Here is a 16,591-nt window from a genome sequence, read left to right as displayed (position 1 = left end):
GGAGTTCATCAGGAGAAAAAAGAAGCTGGCTTGTAGAGAATAGTACAAATGGGAGATGAATCCTGTCAATGTTTTAGGCTTGATTCTATAATTCTTAAGGTCCAGAACAATTCTTGCTGTCTTCATAGCTTGGTAGATAGAACTTCATGGAAACCTTTCAACTAATCTTTTTCATTTAAGGTAACTCAAATTTCTTTCTTTTTTTTTAAGATTTATTTATGCATATAGAACTGGGGTACAGGCAAGAGGTGCAGGGGTGATGAGAGAGACAGAGTGGGGAGCAGAGCAGGCAGTGATGATGCATACTGCTGAGGAGCAGTGAGAGACAGGAGAAGTCTGCCACACCATGTGGGTCTCCTCCCTGGCCAGGGATTGAACTCATGCTGAAGCAGCTGCAGCCAGCTCTACAGTGCTGAGCTTCAACCTGCTGAGCCCAGGAAGGGCCCAGGTAACTCAAATTTCTATCACTTGAAAGCCAAAGGTTACCTGGTCAGCATAAAAGAAAGGATTAAAGGAGAGAAAGGGAATAAAAGGAATACTTTAAATGTTAGAAGTCTCAGATGTCAAATTCATAAATTCCATTTGAAAAGTGTGAATATTGGAAATCTATCCTCCTCAATCTCAGAAGAACCAGGGAATGCAGTCACTCAGCTTGATTCTGGGAAAAAGAACTATCTTTCCTAGAGAGGAGGAAAAATTTGAAAGGCCATGGTAGACTTAGACTAGTAGCTATTACAACAATAATAGCTACCCTATGTGTCTGTAGACCCTGTGTGTATATAATTAAAAGAAATATTCTCTTCTATTAACTAAAATACATTTTCCCTCCTTTTGGAAATCAACCCTTCTCCTTTCTTTGTTCATGAGTTCTGAGTTCAGTTCAGTTCTTGTCCACTAAATATGCAGTGGGTAGCTCAAATAATAGAAGTACATGGTAACTTATTTTCTTCTTACAGACTATATAGAAAAGTGTAGGCAACAGCACTGAGAGATATTTTTATGTTCTTTTCTATGTAAGCATGAACAAAAATGTTTAGAATAGCAGGTCTCTAGGCACTGTAATAATTTTGAAAATGTGAGAATAGTTTGGAAATTTGCTAGGATTTAAAATCCAAATAAAGGAAAATCCATGTAATAAGTACACTGATAAAATTTCAAGTCAGCAGAGTTAATGCAAAACTGAAGACAAAAATTCTGCATAATATAAAACCCGAGGAAAATTGATCAAAATTCTTTAAAATTTGAAGAACTTTTTGAAAAAATGAACTGGAACAATTCTTTAAAATTTGAAGAACTTTTTGAAAAAAATGAACTGGAACAGGCATTAATTCTGATTTGTTTTAAAAATAGATGACTTCACAAATTTTTCCTTATTGTATTAAAAAAAGTTAAATGCCATTTTTATTTGTTTTTCCTACTTTTCTCTTAAACTGCCAACAATGATGCTTTCTATGGAGGTTAGTTATTCTTACATCTTCCTTCATTAAAAAAAAATTTCTATATAAAGATATACTGGCTGTTTTTAAGGAGAAGATCCCTAAAGAAATTAGACTAATATACCCAGCACGTCAGATAAAATCAATCTCATATTAAGCTAGATTATGTTAAAATTCAGTTAGAATGCCTTTATGGTATAATATTCAAAGGCAGTTCTAAGAAATCTCAACTCTGAAGAGCAAAAGATATAGTAAGACCATTTCCTATTGTTATTCACTTAAAAAATTACAGGCTCAACTAAAGAAAATCCTTTATTTCTTCAACTTCAGTTATTATAATCAAGTGGTATAATCAATACTTAGTGTCTGGCACTAAGTAGTATTGAATACCTATTTCCTAATATTTTATTAGGTAACAAATCCCCAAAATTTTATAATATGAGTAACATTTTAATAACAGTTCAATATACAGTATGTTATCTCTTGGTAAACAATTCTAATGAGAACAGTATATCAAGCTGTGCAAAACTTGCATGATACCATGTGAAGAAGTATGACCTTTTCATTAAAGTAGTTTTTTTTTAAAAAAAGTTATTTATGCATACAGAACTGTGGTACAGGTAAGAGGTGCAGTGGCGGTGAGAGAATTCACCAGAGACAGAGTAGGGAGCAGGAATGAACAGGAAAATATAGGAAGTACACTGCTGAGGGGAGCAGTGGCCGGGTCAGGAGAGGTCTGCCATGTCATGTGGGTCACCCCCCGGGGATTGAACTCATGCTGCAGTGGCTGTGATAACCTCATAGTGCTGTGCTTTAACTTGTTGTGCCACTAGGCAGGGCCCTGTTCTATGAGACTTTTATTGAAGATTCAGATGCTTGTTTCACTCATAATTTGCTGACAGTGACTTTGGCAATAATCATGTGTACATACTGTGTGTTATACATACATACTGTGGTTAACAAGATTGTCATGTCTCAGTAGGAATTAAAACAATTATTTGCTTGCTTTAAAAATAATCATTTATTTACATTTAGAAATAATTAAAAAAATAAAATTAATATAGAAAAAAAAGAGCTTTTAATAAATACCTTTCCCAGAAATTAATTACTGTACTTTATGGAAGTAGTGAAATGTAAAAATACTTGTAATAATAGTGGGATTAAGTTTTTAAGTACTTACTGAGATTCAACTTCTTGTTTAATTTCTTGCCATTCTCCATATGGAGTTGGTTTTTTACGAACCTTGGGCTTTTCTTCTTTTGGCCCTGATGAACTCTGTTCTTGGATTTTTTTTTCTTTCTGTATTTCTTTATTCTTTAGCGGTAAAGATACAGTTCTTTTATCATTATTCTTTTTTTTTTCCTGAAATGTCAAAAGTGAAGAAATAAAATTTAACAGACCATATACCACAGCCAAGGATACTTTATTTTAAAACACACATAAGGGCTCTCCCTGGTGGTACAATGGGTTAAAGCTATCTGCAGCCCACTCTCTCCCTCAGTCTCGCCTGCTACTCCCCTCAGCAATGTATTTTGGTCAATCCACCTGTTCTGCTCCTCATCCTGTCTCTGGTGAATCGTCTCACCCCCCACACCTCTCGCCTGCACCCCAGTTCTTGCATGCATAAAAGAATCTTTAAAAAAAAATGTACATGTGTTTGAATAGAAAAAAACGAGAAGCCAATAAGCACCAAAGATTTAGTGGTTTTGGGGGAATTGGCAAGATTATAATAGCTTGCATTTGTTTTTCTTCTGAGTTTTGAAATTATTTGTTTGCTTGAAGTTAACACCTGTCCCAGATTGGAAGCTGAGTACTATAAACTTTGTGAGGTGGCTACCATAGTAAGGATTTCATTGTTGTTTCCCTATAAACTGCACACATCCCATGTCCTAAGATCCACCAAGTTTATGTCATAGGTAGAGAAATTTCAGGCAACAATATCATCTCAAGTATGACATGAAAATACCCTATCTTCAGCATCCTTGACTGTCCTTCACCTCACAAGCCAGTAATCTCAATCATGAGTCAGTGTTATTCTCTGCTTTTTAAGTGTTCTCTGAAAGGTCACAAAAGCAGAAAGATTAACAACAGTATAAAACTGTCTTTTTTTTTTTAAAGATTTATTTATTTGTGCATACAGAACTGGGGTACAGGCCAGAGGCTCAGGGGCGGTGAGAGGCTTCACCAGAGACAGAGTGGGGAGCAGAACAGGCAGATGGACGAAGTACACTGCTGAGGGGAGCAGTGGGCGGGTCAGGAGAGGTCTGCCACGCCATGTGGTCACCTCCGGGGCAGGCGGGAATCGAACTCATGCGGAAGCGGCTTTAGATTCTCAGTGCAGTGCTTTAACCCGCTGCGCCACCAGGGAGGGCCCTAAAACTGTCTTTTTATTTTCCTGCTATGGCCAGACAGTTAATACTACCCTTCAATCCTCTTCCTTGGTCCATTTCCTCTCCCATTCCTGTTTAGTACTAATTAATTTTTTAGAAAAGATTCATTTACTTATGCATACAGAATTGGGGTGCAGGCCAGAGGTGCAGGGGTGGTGAGAGGACTCACCAGAGGCAGAGTGGGGAGCAGAACAGGCAGAGCGACAAAGTACACTGCTGAGGGGAGCAGCGGGTAGGTAAGGAGAGGTCTGCCACACCATGTGGATCACCTCCAGGGCAGGGATTTAACTTGCACTGAAATGGCTAGCTTGCAGTACTGAGCAAACCTGTTGCACCACCAGAGAGGACCTCAGTAATAATTATTTTAATCTATTAATGTTGTCAAGGCCCCCAGAGCTCCCCAAGCGCAGCAATCTTGATTTCTTTAGGAATGAATAAGCTGAGGATAAAATATCTTCTCTAATACTGACACATTCATGTTTGGATCATTTTTTCTTTTTAAAGATTTATTTATGGCCCTCCCTAGTGGCACAGTGGGTTAAAGCACAGCACTAAAAAGCTTAAAGCCATTTCAGCATGAGTCTGATTCCCGCCCCAGAGGTGACCCACATGGCATGGCAGACCTCTCCTGACCCGCCTGCTGCTTCACTAAGGAGTGTACTTCATCTTTCCGCTTGTTCTGCTCCCCACTCTGCCTCTGGTGAATCCTCTCATTGCACCTGTGCCTCTGGCCTGTTCTGTATGCATAAGTAAATCTTAAAAAAAAAAAAAAAAAAGATTTATTTATTTATACATACAAGAGCTGGGATGCAGGCCAGAGTTGTGGGGAGAAGGGGGTGAGAGGATTCACCAGAGACAGAGTGGGGATCAGAACAGGTGAACTGACTCTGCTGAGGGGAGCAGTGGGTACAAAGAGGTCTGCTGTACATGTGACTCATTTTTCTGGCTGGGGATTAAACTCTAGCTGTAGTAGCTGCCAATAGCTTTATAGTGCTGAGACTTAATCCTTTGTGCCATCAGGAAAGCCTGCCTGCTCATATCTTTTTATGGAAAACAGAAACCTGTACTCTTTCTTATTCAAAACCAATCTACCATTATCAGCACCCTTATTTACCTCCTTTTGAGTTCCCCTCAATGAAAATACTATCATCACCATTACTGATCTAATAATTAATAAGAATCAGTAGGTACCCATCATCTTATCAATTAACTTCTGCTTTTCACTTCATATCTAAATAACATATACCCCAGGAACCACTTTTCATACCCCTGTAATCATAACTCTGGTCAAACCATTAGAAAAGAATGAAGGACATCTTCACTGCAAAATTCAATGTACATTTCTTTTTCTATAATTAATCTTTGATGATCCTACTTCCTTTATTTTTTCGGGATATTAAATTTTTTTTGCATTCCTTTCTTTTTAAAGATTTATTTATGTATGCGTACAGAATTGGGGGTACAGGACAGAGGTGCAAGGGGTGATATTCACCAGAGACAGAGTGGGGAACAGTTAAGGCAGAACGACTGAAATACACTACTGAGGGGAGCAGCAGCGGGTGAGGAGAGGTCTGCCATGTGAGTCACGCATGTGACCCACCACCTCAACCTGGAATCAAACTCCTGCTGCAGTGGCTGCGATAGCGTCACAGTGCTGTGCCTTAACCCCCCTATACCACCAGGCAGGGCCTTTTGCATTCCTTTCTAATCATTCCTTCCTCATTCTATTTTTTCTTGCAGGTTATTTTTTTCTCTGCTTACTATCAAAATGTTCCCCAATGTCATTTTCCTAGGTAACTGCCGATCCTGAGATTTAAATAACTACCAGTATGCTGATGATACTCAAGTTAGCTTTTTTAGATTAACCATTCAGACTTACTTGTTCAGACAGTTCTCTAAATGTTATAGGGGCAGCTCAAATTTAGGAAGTCTAAAGATAAACAACTTACTGTATTGCCACCAAAATGATACCAAGAAATGATACAACTAATTATCCAACTGATAAAACACGTATCTTGGCTTTAATTCAATCTTCTACTAGAAAACTTAAAAAATCTGCAGAACTTTTATAAACTGATAAATTATTGAAAGTAAAAAAGACTCAAGAACCTACCTTAAACACTATTTTTAGCTTTTGTGTTTTTGTAGGGAGTTCTTTTTCTGGTTGTCGTTCCTTGTCAGAATCACTATGTGAATCTGAGGATTTGGACTCTTCTTGGGTGCCAACTATCTTTTTGTTAATAACCTTATTAGAAAGCCGATCGCCAGGGTGTGGAATAAAATCATCAGGTTTTTCCCATTTGGATTCTATTCAACACATTTTAGTAGTCATGTTATTCAGTTAGCCATTCTATTTAGAGGAAATTCCCAATATAATGCTTCCTGCTACTTACATCTGTTTCACATCATTATTTCATTGCACAGAGGTAATAAATAAGAATTTCCAAACCCCTTTCTTTTGACTCTTTCAGAAATGAACTTCCGAAAATCTGGATTTACTACATAAAAAAATAATAGTCCCTTCTCAAAAGAGATCTAAGAACTAGGCAACCCTTTCAAAGGATTCTCACCATTTACTTGACACCATTTTCAGGCAACATGTAATAATGAACACACAGTAGATTTCTGAGATCTCCACAAACTAAAATGGTACTCTGAAAATCTAAATTAATTTGTTATTTTTTTACATAGAAAGGAAAAAATCTTGTTTGAACTCTACTGCCATCCAGTGGCTTAGTGGGTGCCTTTAGGCACTTCTAATTAATTCTTCCAGTTAATCTCTATTTTTTGTTTAATAAAAGGCAAAGAAATTCTAAAACTTATGTTCAGTTGGCAAAGTTTTAAGATAACCTATTAAAAATTACAATGGTTCAGATAGAAACTGAACATGTTGAGGGCAAATCATATGTATAGTCTCTAATGAATATAGGATCCTTTACTGAACTAATGAAAAACTTTTCCTGATATGTATTTCACAAGTAACCCAAAAACTTTTTGGAAATTATTTACTAAGCACCTGTTATATACCAGGCACTGTTCTGGGGATACTGTAGATCTGAACTCTCTGACTTCACAGAGTATATCTGATCAACTATTAACACAGTGACTTGTCCAAAACACAGCTGCGTAAGGGAAGAAACTGCACTGAGTACAAATCGAACGCTAGAATTATGCTGTATCATTACATTTTTATCTCTATTAAGAGTCAGTACCTCAAATTTACTGAGATAAAAGCCACTGCTATCATTGGGCAGGTGAGATATTTAGCTGGAGAGTAAAGAAGCCCTTTCTTCTTAAAAAAATATACTCTGCTTCGAGGTAAAGTATATATAGAGAGCATAGCAGTAAAAAAAAAAAAAAAAGAAAAAGAAAAAAGCCCTCCAAAGTTACATCAATACTACAGCTACAGCTATTCTGATAATTTTAACAGTAGTAGAAACCAAGTAAAATTACATAAAGGCCAACTTTATGAAATTAAATTAGATAATTTGAAAAATGTATATAACAAGGTCATAATTATACATGTTTTAGAAATATTTAAACAATGATACAGCATTAAACAAGTGAAAGTGAAAACCTGACAATCTGTTACTACTAAAATAGTTATTTCTTAATAAAAGGAAAAGGCAAGTTGACATTAATGATCTATAAGGTATCTTCCAAGGTAATTATATTTCCAGTAACCATGATTTTAAAAAATGGCCAAAAAAGTAAAAACATTGTTTTTTAAAAAAGTAAATAGTGTTTGACATTAACATAGTACATTACACATTATACATGGAAAGCTTTTTGCTTTTGCATTGTATTAATATTTTTTAAATTTACAAAAAAAATATAACTTTGTTAAAGAAATAAATTTACCACTATATAAAATTTCCAAGTAAAGATGTCTTATCAGCAGGCCAATAAGATGTCTAAGGTACAATTTTAGATAGTTAAAGTCATTAAAGGTAATACTTACCTCCTGTTTCCGTATTATAATAATAGGTGTGACCATCTTTGCTTAAACCTTCTACCCAAACAGCCTTCACTGTTGTCTAATGAGAGGAAAAAACCAGCATGAATGGAGGCATAATACAGCATGGTTCCACATTAGATTAACTAAGGCAAAGTCAGTCACCTTCTCTCCTTGATATCTGAGAATAAAGGTGGCATTACTGATTATGGACAGAAAGGCTGGCTTAGGTTAATCATACACCAACTTTTAGGGAGACCAACTTTCATCTTTGAAAGTCAGTTAACAATTCTCTATATATATGAATGCAACTGACTGCAAACCAATTAATAATATTTGCGCTGCAAGGAGTTTTTAGGTACATCATTTTTTTCAACTACACCCAGCCTTCAAACAAAAGAATTACAGGTTAAAAAAATAACAAAGTATGTATATGGGGGAACTTATTTGGAAGTAAATTTGCTTCATAACACTCCATAAAAAACACTAGAAGCCAAGAAAGAATAAAGCAAATCCACTATTAATGTGCTTCAGTTACCTTTTTTAAGTTTCCTTTAAGTCCTTCAGGTTTCTCCCATTGAGATGCTTAAAGTAAAACATACATTACATTTATAAAATCTTTTTGCTTTAAAAAAGATCAAAACTTTTCAAAATTTTTAGTTTAGCAAAAATTACAAGGTAATCCACGTGTACAAAAAGCTACAGATTTATAAAAAGGTTGTCAAAACCAAAACTGAATAAGGAGAAGCAAATGCAATGTAACCAAAAAAAGAAAAGGCTGGGGGTGGAGGAGATGGGAAATGAAGGATCTGAAGTCACCAAATTGCAAAGGAATTATCAGAAGCAGGTAGGGTTCATGAAATTGAGGCTATTAAATTTTGAAGGAATGAGATGGCCTTGTGACAGCTTGGAGCAAAGACAGGTGGAATGAATAACTCAGAAGAGGAGTAAGTATGCAGGAATTACAAACAAGAATTGCTGAGAGCAAGAGTATATAAAGTAGAATGGTGAATAAAAGATCCAAGCAATAGGCATTAGAAGGGGGAAAAGACATAACTAACAAAATTTCTTTATAAATTTTGAGACTTATAATCCCGAGCAAATAACAGTAAAACTTATGGTTTACTGTGGAACTACTGAAACAATACATTTTACTTAAGGTTCAGTGCAATGGCTAAAAGATTATTACTATTTCTCTGTAGTTTAAAATTCTGACTCTAAAAACCGTAATTATATCATAATACTTGTAAATATACATAATTAATTTGGATCTTATTTTCTACTGTTGTGACCATAACTTTTTTCCTGGTTTTTATTCTATCCATTCCTTTCATATATGTACTACCTACCATATTTTTTTTACCTATCCTTTTAGTTTTCTTTTTTCTTCCTGCGATCTCATATATTCCTGAAATTTAAAATATTGTCGTATTCCTAGATTCAATTTACATCCCTATGCTCAGATGCTAATCTTCAGCTAGCTATTAAAAATTGCCTCATGAATGTTCTATAGGTATCTCAATCTCAACATATCCAAAATTGAATTCATTAGCATCCCACTTAAATTTATTTTTCCCCCCTGTATTTTATATCCCAGTCTGAGGATATTTGATAGCCTACTCCTCCATGATAAAGCTTTAGTCTAATATTCTGGTCTTCTTTTCCTGACATAACATTGTCAAAAGAACCTCACATGTTACCTCCACCATGTGATTTTCAAAATTTCAAATTCTTTTTAGATTCCTATTCTGTCTGTCAGGAATATTTATATACCTGTAACACCTTACCAAAATTTTTTCAATCACAGTAACTCTGGAGTGTCTCTACCATGCTAGTAACAGTTTTAGTTGCTAGGCATACAAATAGCAAGCAAGATGATATCACTCCTGATGCCCTCATTTTAACTTCTACATTTAGCTCAAAAATAATTTCTGTAAGAATCTCTCAGAGTGGCCCTCCCCGGTGGCGCAGTGGGTTAAAGCACTGCACTAAGAAACTTAAGCCACTACTGCATGAGTTCGATCCCCGCCTGCCCCGGAGGAGATCCACATGGCGGAGGAGATCCACATGGCGCGGCAGACCTCTCCTGACCCACCCGCTGCTCCCCTCAGCAGTGTACTTCGTTGATCTGCCTGTTCTGCTCCCCGCTCTGTCTCTGGTGAATCCTCTCACCCTCCACATCTCTGGCCTGTACCCCGGTTCTATATAAATAAATAAATCTTAAAAAAAAAAATCTCTCAGAGCTACATAAAAAAAGTTATTCCTTACCATTTTGAGCTCCCATATAATACTAACTAACCTCATACTATGGCACTTTAAAAATTTCCTCATGTCATAGTTGTTTATTTCTGACACTAATTTTTTTTTCTGGAGAGTAAGATGTTATATGAATGTGAAATGTATTTATCTCAGAATTTATATGAAGTGAAAAATCCCAAATGATAAGTTTTAAAGAAAACAAAAAGATGTTTGTATATTCTTATTGAAAAACTCCATTGTGTATTTTATTAGAAACTAAAAGTCAAAACATTAATGGGGAAGAAAGGGGCTACTCTGCTAGGTCAACCAAAACAACGAAACAAAAGAGATCAGTTTTTGGTTCCTTGTCTGCTTTTGATAGAAAATCTCTTCCATGGAATATTTTATTTCAAGAACTCCTATGGTTTTGTAAAGTGGATTTGAAATGCCTTATTTTTATGTAGCTCATACTTTAGATGGCTTTATTGAGAAAACATAAAACTAGTTTATGGTCAAGAGCCCATTAAGATATTTGACTAACACTGAATCATCATGAGAAGGTGCATATTTTTTAAATATGCATTTTATTTTAATTAAAAGATACATATTTCCTTGTCATCGTGCCAAAAAATAGTTCCTCATTGTTGGAATATTGCAGTATTAACTAAAAGTCCTAACACAAAACAAGCTGTTTTGTTACTGGTCTGTACTAGTTCTAAGCCTAGAAGACTTACCTCCGGTGATAAGATCATAATAGTAATGGTAACCCTCAGCAGTCTTGCCTTCTATCCATCTGTTCTTTGAAGAGTCTTTTTTCTTTTTTTTCTTTTCTTTTGGCTGCTTTGATGTAGAGGTTGGTGGGTCAGTGCTAGTTGCTGGTGAGATGCTTGGCTCTGGAATTTCTAGAGAAAAGATGAGTGTGAATTAGCCAGTTAATTTTTTTTTTTTGATGGCACAGAACATTACTGCTATTTCAATCAAGTTTGCAAGATATTTTGAGAACTTGATTAATATAAAGTTCACCTGAACTACTAAGCATGCATGACTATCCAGAAGACTTATAAAAAAGGATAATAGCTATGAGGTATTAAAATTTATTCTCAAACTATGGTTAGAGAAAGCCAGCAGTGTAAAACTGATTCAAGAGTAAGTCAACAGGTTACTAAAACAGAATAGCACAGAAATGAAGCCAAGTGCAGAGTCCTGGTACTTTTTATTAGAAGATAAAATATAGTTTAATAAAGGATGTTAGATTAAGGTTAATTAATTGAAATAAAGTAGAGCTATTCCCCACTCCCAGAGTTTTTTTTTTAATGGTATACAATCCAGATCAAGTATATTTACACAAAGGATGCAAAGTAGAATATTTAAGTTCACTATATAAAACTGAAATGTCTGGTATGACAAAAATGAAAATAAAAAATTTGTAAGACAAATTACATATAAATACAACAGGATTAATGATCACAAAAAATATCCCTTTTACACCCAAGGGATATTTCTAACAGAAAAATAGGCAAAGAATATAAAGGTAATTTAGGAATTAACATTTACCTTCACTAATCTTCAAAGAAATGTATTTCATGTGCACATACACACAGATAGCATTTGATCAGTAAGTACTGAAAACAATGATCAAATTCAGAGTTAGTCTCACCCATCAGGTATTTACAGGTGTGAAAAATGGGTACTATGGCTTTGCTTTTCCCCAAAGGACTGACAAGTTATTCCCAAGACCAGTTAATACATGAATTTATTTCCAGCTAAAATATAAACTAGCTCAACACTTCTGGAGACAACTAGGTACTCTGTATCAGTATGTAAAATATTTTCACACTTTGATTCTGCAATTTCACTTCTGAAAATTGAACCTACAGAGATAAGTGTGCAAACATGCATGCATAAGGATGCTCACTCAAAGTCTTCTGAACAGTAAAAAATTCTAAACAACCTAAAATTTAATCAGGAAGACTTTAAACAAGTTACAGCATTTGTAAAATTGGTCTCTGTAGTAAATAATTTATTCCATTATTTTACTCAATTTTAGTAAAAATTGAAGGTCATATAACTAGTAAGAGGTAATTCTGGTTGACTTCAAAGCATGTGCTTCTAACCACTTTATAGCCACTACAAGTGATGAATACATTATTTAAAAGATGTGCTTGACATATTATCATTGAGGAAAGAAAACACAACATGGCACAAAATATGTAACTCTGAACTGGGGTGTAGACTAGGGGTATGGGCAAGGAAGAGAACAGGCGGAGTGACCGAAATACACTGAGGAGGGGAGCAGCAGGCAAGACAGGAGAGGTCTGATGTACCAAGTGGGTCAGCTCCCTGGCAGGGATTGAACTTGCACTGAAGAAGCCATGGGTTGGCTGTTTTACAGTGCAGTGCTCCAACCTGCTGAACCACCAGGGAGGGCCCCTCAAGACTATTTCTTAATGACTAGTTCCTTCTTGTCTAAAGTATTTAAGTATTTTTGAATCACTGACTTAAGACAGAACTAGGACCAGGTAACCATCAGCACAGTGTCCTTGATAAAAAATGAAGCTTTAAAAGCAAAACAAAAGTACATGAGCAAAGTCCCACAAACTAAACCGAGTTACAATGCATATGAAAAGCACTAAAAATATATTATCTCTTTATGGAAACAATAAAAGCTCATTTAGCATAACCTCTGATGTTACTTTAAAAACTGTCTTTTTTTTTTTTTTTTTTACCTGACTTTATGCCAAGCCTTTTCAAATCCTCTTGATATGCTTTTAGGGCAGCTGCCTCCATTGCTGCAAACTCCTTTGATGCTTTTTCTTCTTCCTTCGCCTTATCCAAGCTTTTCTGTTTAATCTGTATAAGACATGTATAAGAGAATGAAAGCTAGATAAAGGACTAACATTTACACAGAAAAACTGGCAAAGAAAGAAAGAAACATAAATTACCTCACTGATCCTCTTTGCAACATTTTCCTTATGATTCTTCCCTCTTTCATGAAATTCAACACTCTTGAAAATGAAAAAACAAAATACAAAGCAGCAACATGACGTCACAGTATAGTAGTAGAGTATATATGAAAATGTAATACAACAAAATTGAAATTAGAATGATTGTGTGGAAAAGAAAATTCTAAGCAAATTGTCTCTTTTTATCAAATGACACTAAGAAACTGAACTGCATTATTTATTATTATGCCCTCTGACTAGGTTTCCCCTTTGGTGCTTAAAATAGATTATGATGGCCATACTAATGGAGAAATATATACAAGGTACCCTTGATGACTAATCTAGTGAATACGATTATAATGAGAACTCAAATGAGCCCGAGAAGTAGAAAAAAAAAACAAACCTTAACTTTAAGAAATAACTCTCAACATGAAATGTCAAAACCAGTAAGTAAGCTCTAGAATTTGTACTATTCTACCTGCCATTTTAGTATGAGATAATAAACAATGATACTAGTATCTTATTACTTCCAAATTCCTCCTTAATTATAAACAACTATTTCTATACAGTGTGGTACTGATACAAAACATAAAACTTCTATGGAGGACAATTTGACATTATTAGCAAAATTACAGCTACATTTATTTACTCTGACTCAGTGATCCCATTTTCTGGGAATTTATTTTCCAGATATTCTGCACATGTACAAAACAGTATTATGTACAGGTGTACACTGTAACTGTATATGTGAAAACATTCCAAATATCCCTCTATAAGGGAGAGGTTAAACAAATAATACTTTCCTGCAGGCAGCTGTAATAAAACACACAGAATTTTCCTATATGCTGATATGGAGAGCTCCAGGATAAGTGTTCACTTTTTTAAAACTACGGTGTAGGACAATGTTATTGTATGGTACCTTATAAATATACCTGAATAAAAATCTATAGAGAAACAGTGGAAGGATAGCCAAGAAAATGAAACCGTGGTAACCAAAGATATGTATGATCTGAACTAGATGGAAAAGGTGGGTGAGTGAATGTTACTACCTATTTATAAAAGCCAGCTAGAAATGCTTCCTAAAATCTGAATGTCTAGTTGTATGCAATGAGAAACTTCTGGTAAATTGTGCAAAATGAGTTTTGTCAATCAAATCTTATCTGATGTATTAGCTGAGCTACTGTGGCTTCTTCCTCTTTGCAGTGTGCGACGCTATATAATTGTCATCCTCTTCTCTTACACACTGGATTTCCAAACGTTGATTACACCAAAGAATATGAAATATATAAAAAATTACTTGTCTCTAGTTAATGATTAAAGCAATATATATTAGTAATTCAAGAAGATTACGATCTTAGAAGGACTTATTTAGTCTAGGTAACTAGGGGGAGAGACAAGCAATAATTTGTGTAGGTTTTAAAATTTGTGTCCATTATTTGTAAGAATGGCCTAAGTGAAACAAAATAGAACTGAAAAACAAAACAATATCCAAAAGAAAAATAACCCCAAACTCCTTAAAGACAATAGTAACTAAATGTCTATCAATGAAATACATTACTTAAGATGTGATTTTGTACATCCAACCCAATCAAGTAAAAAGAATGTATGACACTTAAAAGATGCATATTATGTACTATGACATACCTGAGTTGTGGAAAGTCAACAATACCGTTTTTGTTTTATGTCTTACAAACTGAATCTAGACCAAAAAATACAGTAAGAATGTTCTTAGTAGAACTGCCATTTTATAAACACAAGTAATGTTGTTATTTCAAATTGAAGTGCTCAGAGATAGGAAGCTTTTGCTCAAATATATTTACCTCTGAGCAGAAACTATACAAAGAAAACCACAATAATTTTGTTGTTGTTGTTACAGGTCATCTAATTTTATTTTTTTGGGTATATGACAGTATTAGAAATACTATCACCATAATATAGACGGTACATAAATATAAATCATATTACTAACTCAATGTCCCTTTTTGATCATTACTAAGGGATCACAGAGAAATAATTTGGCATAATCAAATTTAGACAAAATGTAAAAGAAGACTACAGACTTCTAACAAGGAGTGAAAAGACAACAGACATCTCTAGATATTGTGGGGGGAAAAATAAAGTGCAATGTTTATGAAAGTGCCTTGTAAACTGAGTTTAAATAAGAAAAAAACATTTCACAGGATACAATATTATTAGCATATCTAGTAGAGGAGTTATCATACAGGCCTGTTGTCTGCTATCCAGCACTTGCAGTAATCACAAAATTTCTTTGGCTGTGACTTCCAGTAGTCTGCCCTGGAAAAGGGAAAAACAAGTCTAAGCTTATTTATTATTCAAAAAGGTAAAATTCTGCTTGCTTTACATTTTCTTAGAATGTAAAATATAAGCACTGCTGAATCTTGTCTTGTTGAACACACACAACAGCCTTGATTTATTAATTGTCTGAATGAAGCAGCCAACGGAATTTGCTGCTTGTAAGAGTAGAGAAATTTCCCATTGGATTTAAAACATCCTGTAATAAAAGAGCTTTGGCAGTGGAAGATGATGGGTCCTTGGGTGGGTATTAAGATGACTATTCCCGGGGAGTGGAAGAAATCCTACATTTCCAAAACACTAATGGTTTTGGAATGCAAACCAATGGTTTTAAAAATAATTTTTTTTTAAAAAAAGCTTTAAACAATTCTCATGACGGGCATCAGTGTGAAGAAATAAGTAACATGTTAGAGAATATTTTCCTTTCTATTCCTGACATTGTGGGAGATTGCTGTAATGGAGGACTGAAGAAATAAAAAAGTTCGCTTTAAATCATGTTATTCGCAGCAGAAGAACAAAGCACAAGACTCCTCTGGTGGGAGACAGCGGTTCCTTCGAGACTCTCAGTTAATACAGTATGTTCTCGAGCCTCAGGGCAAGAGAGAGTTGGGAGGAAAAGTCAAGAGACTTCTCAGCCCGCAAGACAAAAAAAAAAAAAATCGTCATTACGTTTTCCAGGGCTGGGCCCTTCTCATAGGCGGAGGAGACAGTGGTGGCGGCTGTCCAACCCCAAAGTTTCACAATACGCCAGGGTTCCAGAGCTACGAAAACGAAAAGGGTGCCAGCGACCCCCACTGCAGAGGTGGAGGGGCGCTCCGTCGCCGGGCGGGCAACAGTCCAACCTCTGCAGGCCGCCAGGCTCCGGCGCGAGGGCGGGCGCCCCAGGCCCCCAGGGCGCTCGAGGGGAACATTTCTTCCCCGCCCAGAGAACCGGCCCCGCCGGTCTGAAGCCGGTTCCGAGCGAGTTAAGAGCGCCTCCGTCACGCCCCCGGCCGCAAGGCGGGGGCGCCGGTGGGAGAGCCCCCGCGGAACAAGGGCCGCGCCAAGACACAAAACCTCGTTGTTCCCAGCCTGAGACCCGACTCACATGACTGGGCCAGTCGCTCCGCAAGTCGCCCCGAGGTCCGGCACAGGCTAGCGTTCTCCAGACGGGGAGCGGCGGACCCGGCCCGTTCCCAGGCCCACCCAAGCCTCCTCGCCCCGACACCGCCCCGCGCGCCCGGACCAGCGTTCCGCCGTTCCCAACTACGGGTGCCCGGACGACTCAAGCGGCGCTCGCAATCTCCTCCTCTTCCCCTCCCCCCTAGAGGGGCGGGA

General features: G+C 36.4%; 1 protein-coding gene across 1 annotated transcript in view; it reads right to left on the bottom strand.

Moving 5' to 3' along the window:
- WBP4 (WW domain binding protein 4) overlaps nt 1-16,543 on the bottom strand; it is a 20,299-nt gene extending 3,756 nt beyond the window's left edge. The window contains exons 1-9 of the mRNA XM_012723282.1: nt 16,362-16,543; nt 15,184-15,256; nt 12,962-13,024; nt 12,746-12,869; nt 10,754-10,921; nt 8,320-8,366; nt 7,788-7,863; nt 5,940-6,133; nt 2,617-2,798 (exon numbers count right to left, since the gene is read on the bottom strand). Of these exons, the coding sequence (XP_012578736.1) occupies nt 2,617-2,798; nt 5,940-6,133; nt 7,788-7,863; nt 8,320-8,366; nt 10,754-10,921; nt 12,746-12,869; nt 12,962-13,024; nt 15,184-15,256; nt 16,362-16,363 (929 nt within the window). The 5' untranslated portion in view covers nt 16,364-16,543. The remainder of the gene's footprint in view (nt 1-2,616; nt 2,799-5,939; nt 6,134-7,787; nt 7,864-8,319; nt 8,367-10,753; nt 10,922-12,745; nt 12,870-12,961; nt 13,025-15,183; nt 15,257-16,361) is intronic.
- Nucleotides 16,544-16,591: the final 48 nt, after the last annotated feature.

This window comes from Condylura cristata, unplaced genomic scaffold, assembly GCF_000260355.1.
Source record: "Condylura cristata isolate star-nosed mole 26May11 unplaced genomic scaffold, ConCri1.0 scaffold00010, whole genome shotgun sequence".
Lineage (NCBI taxonomy): Eukaryota > Metazoa > Chordata > Mammalia > Eulipotyphla > Talpidae > Condylura > Condylura cristata.
Note: the sequence above shows the minus strand (reverse complement) of the source record. Positions and strands in the feature narration are given on the sequence as shown.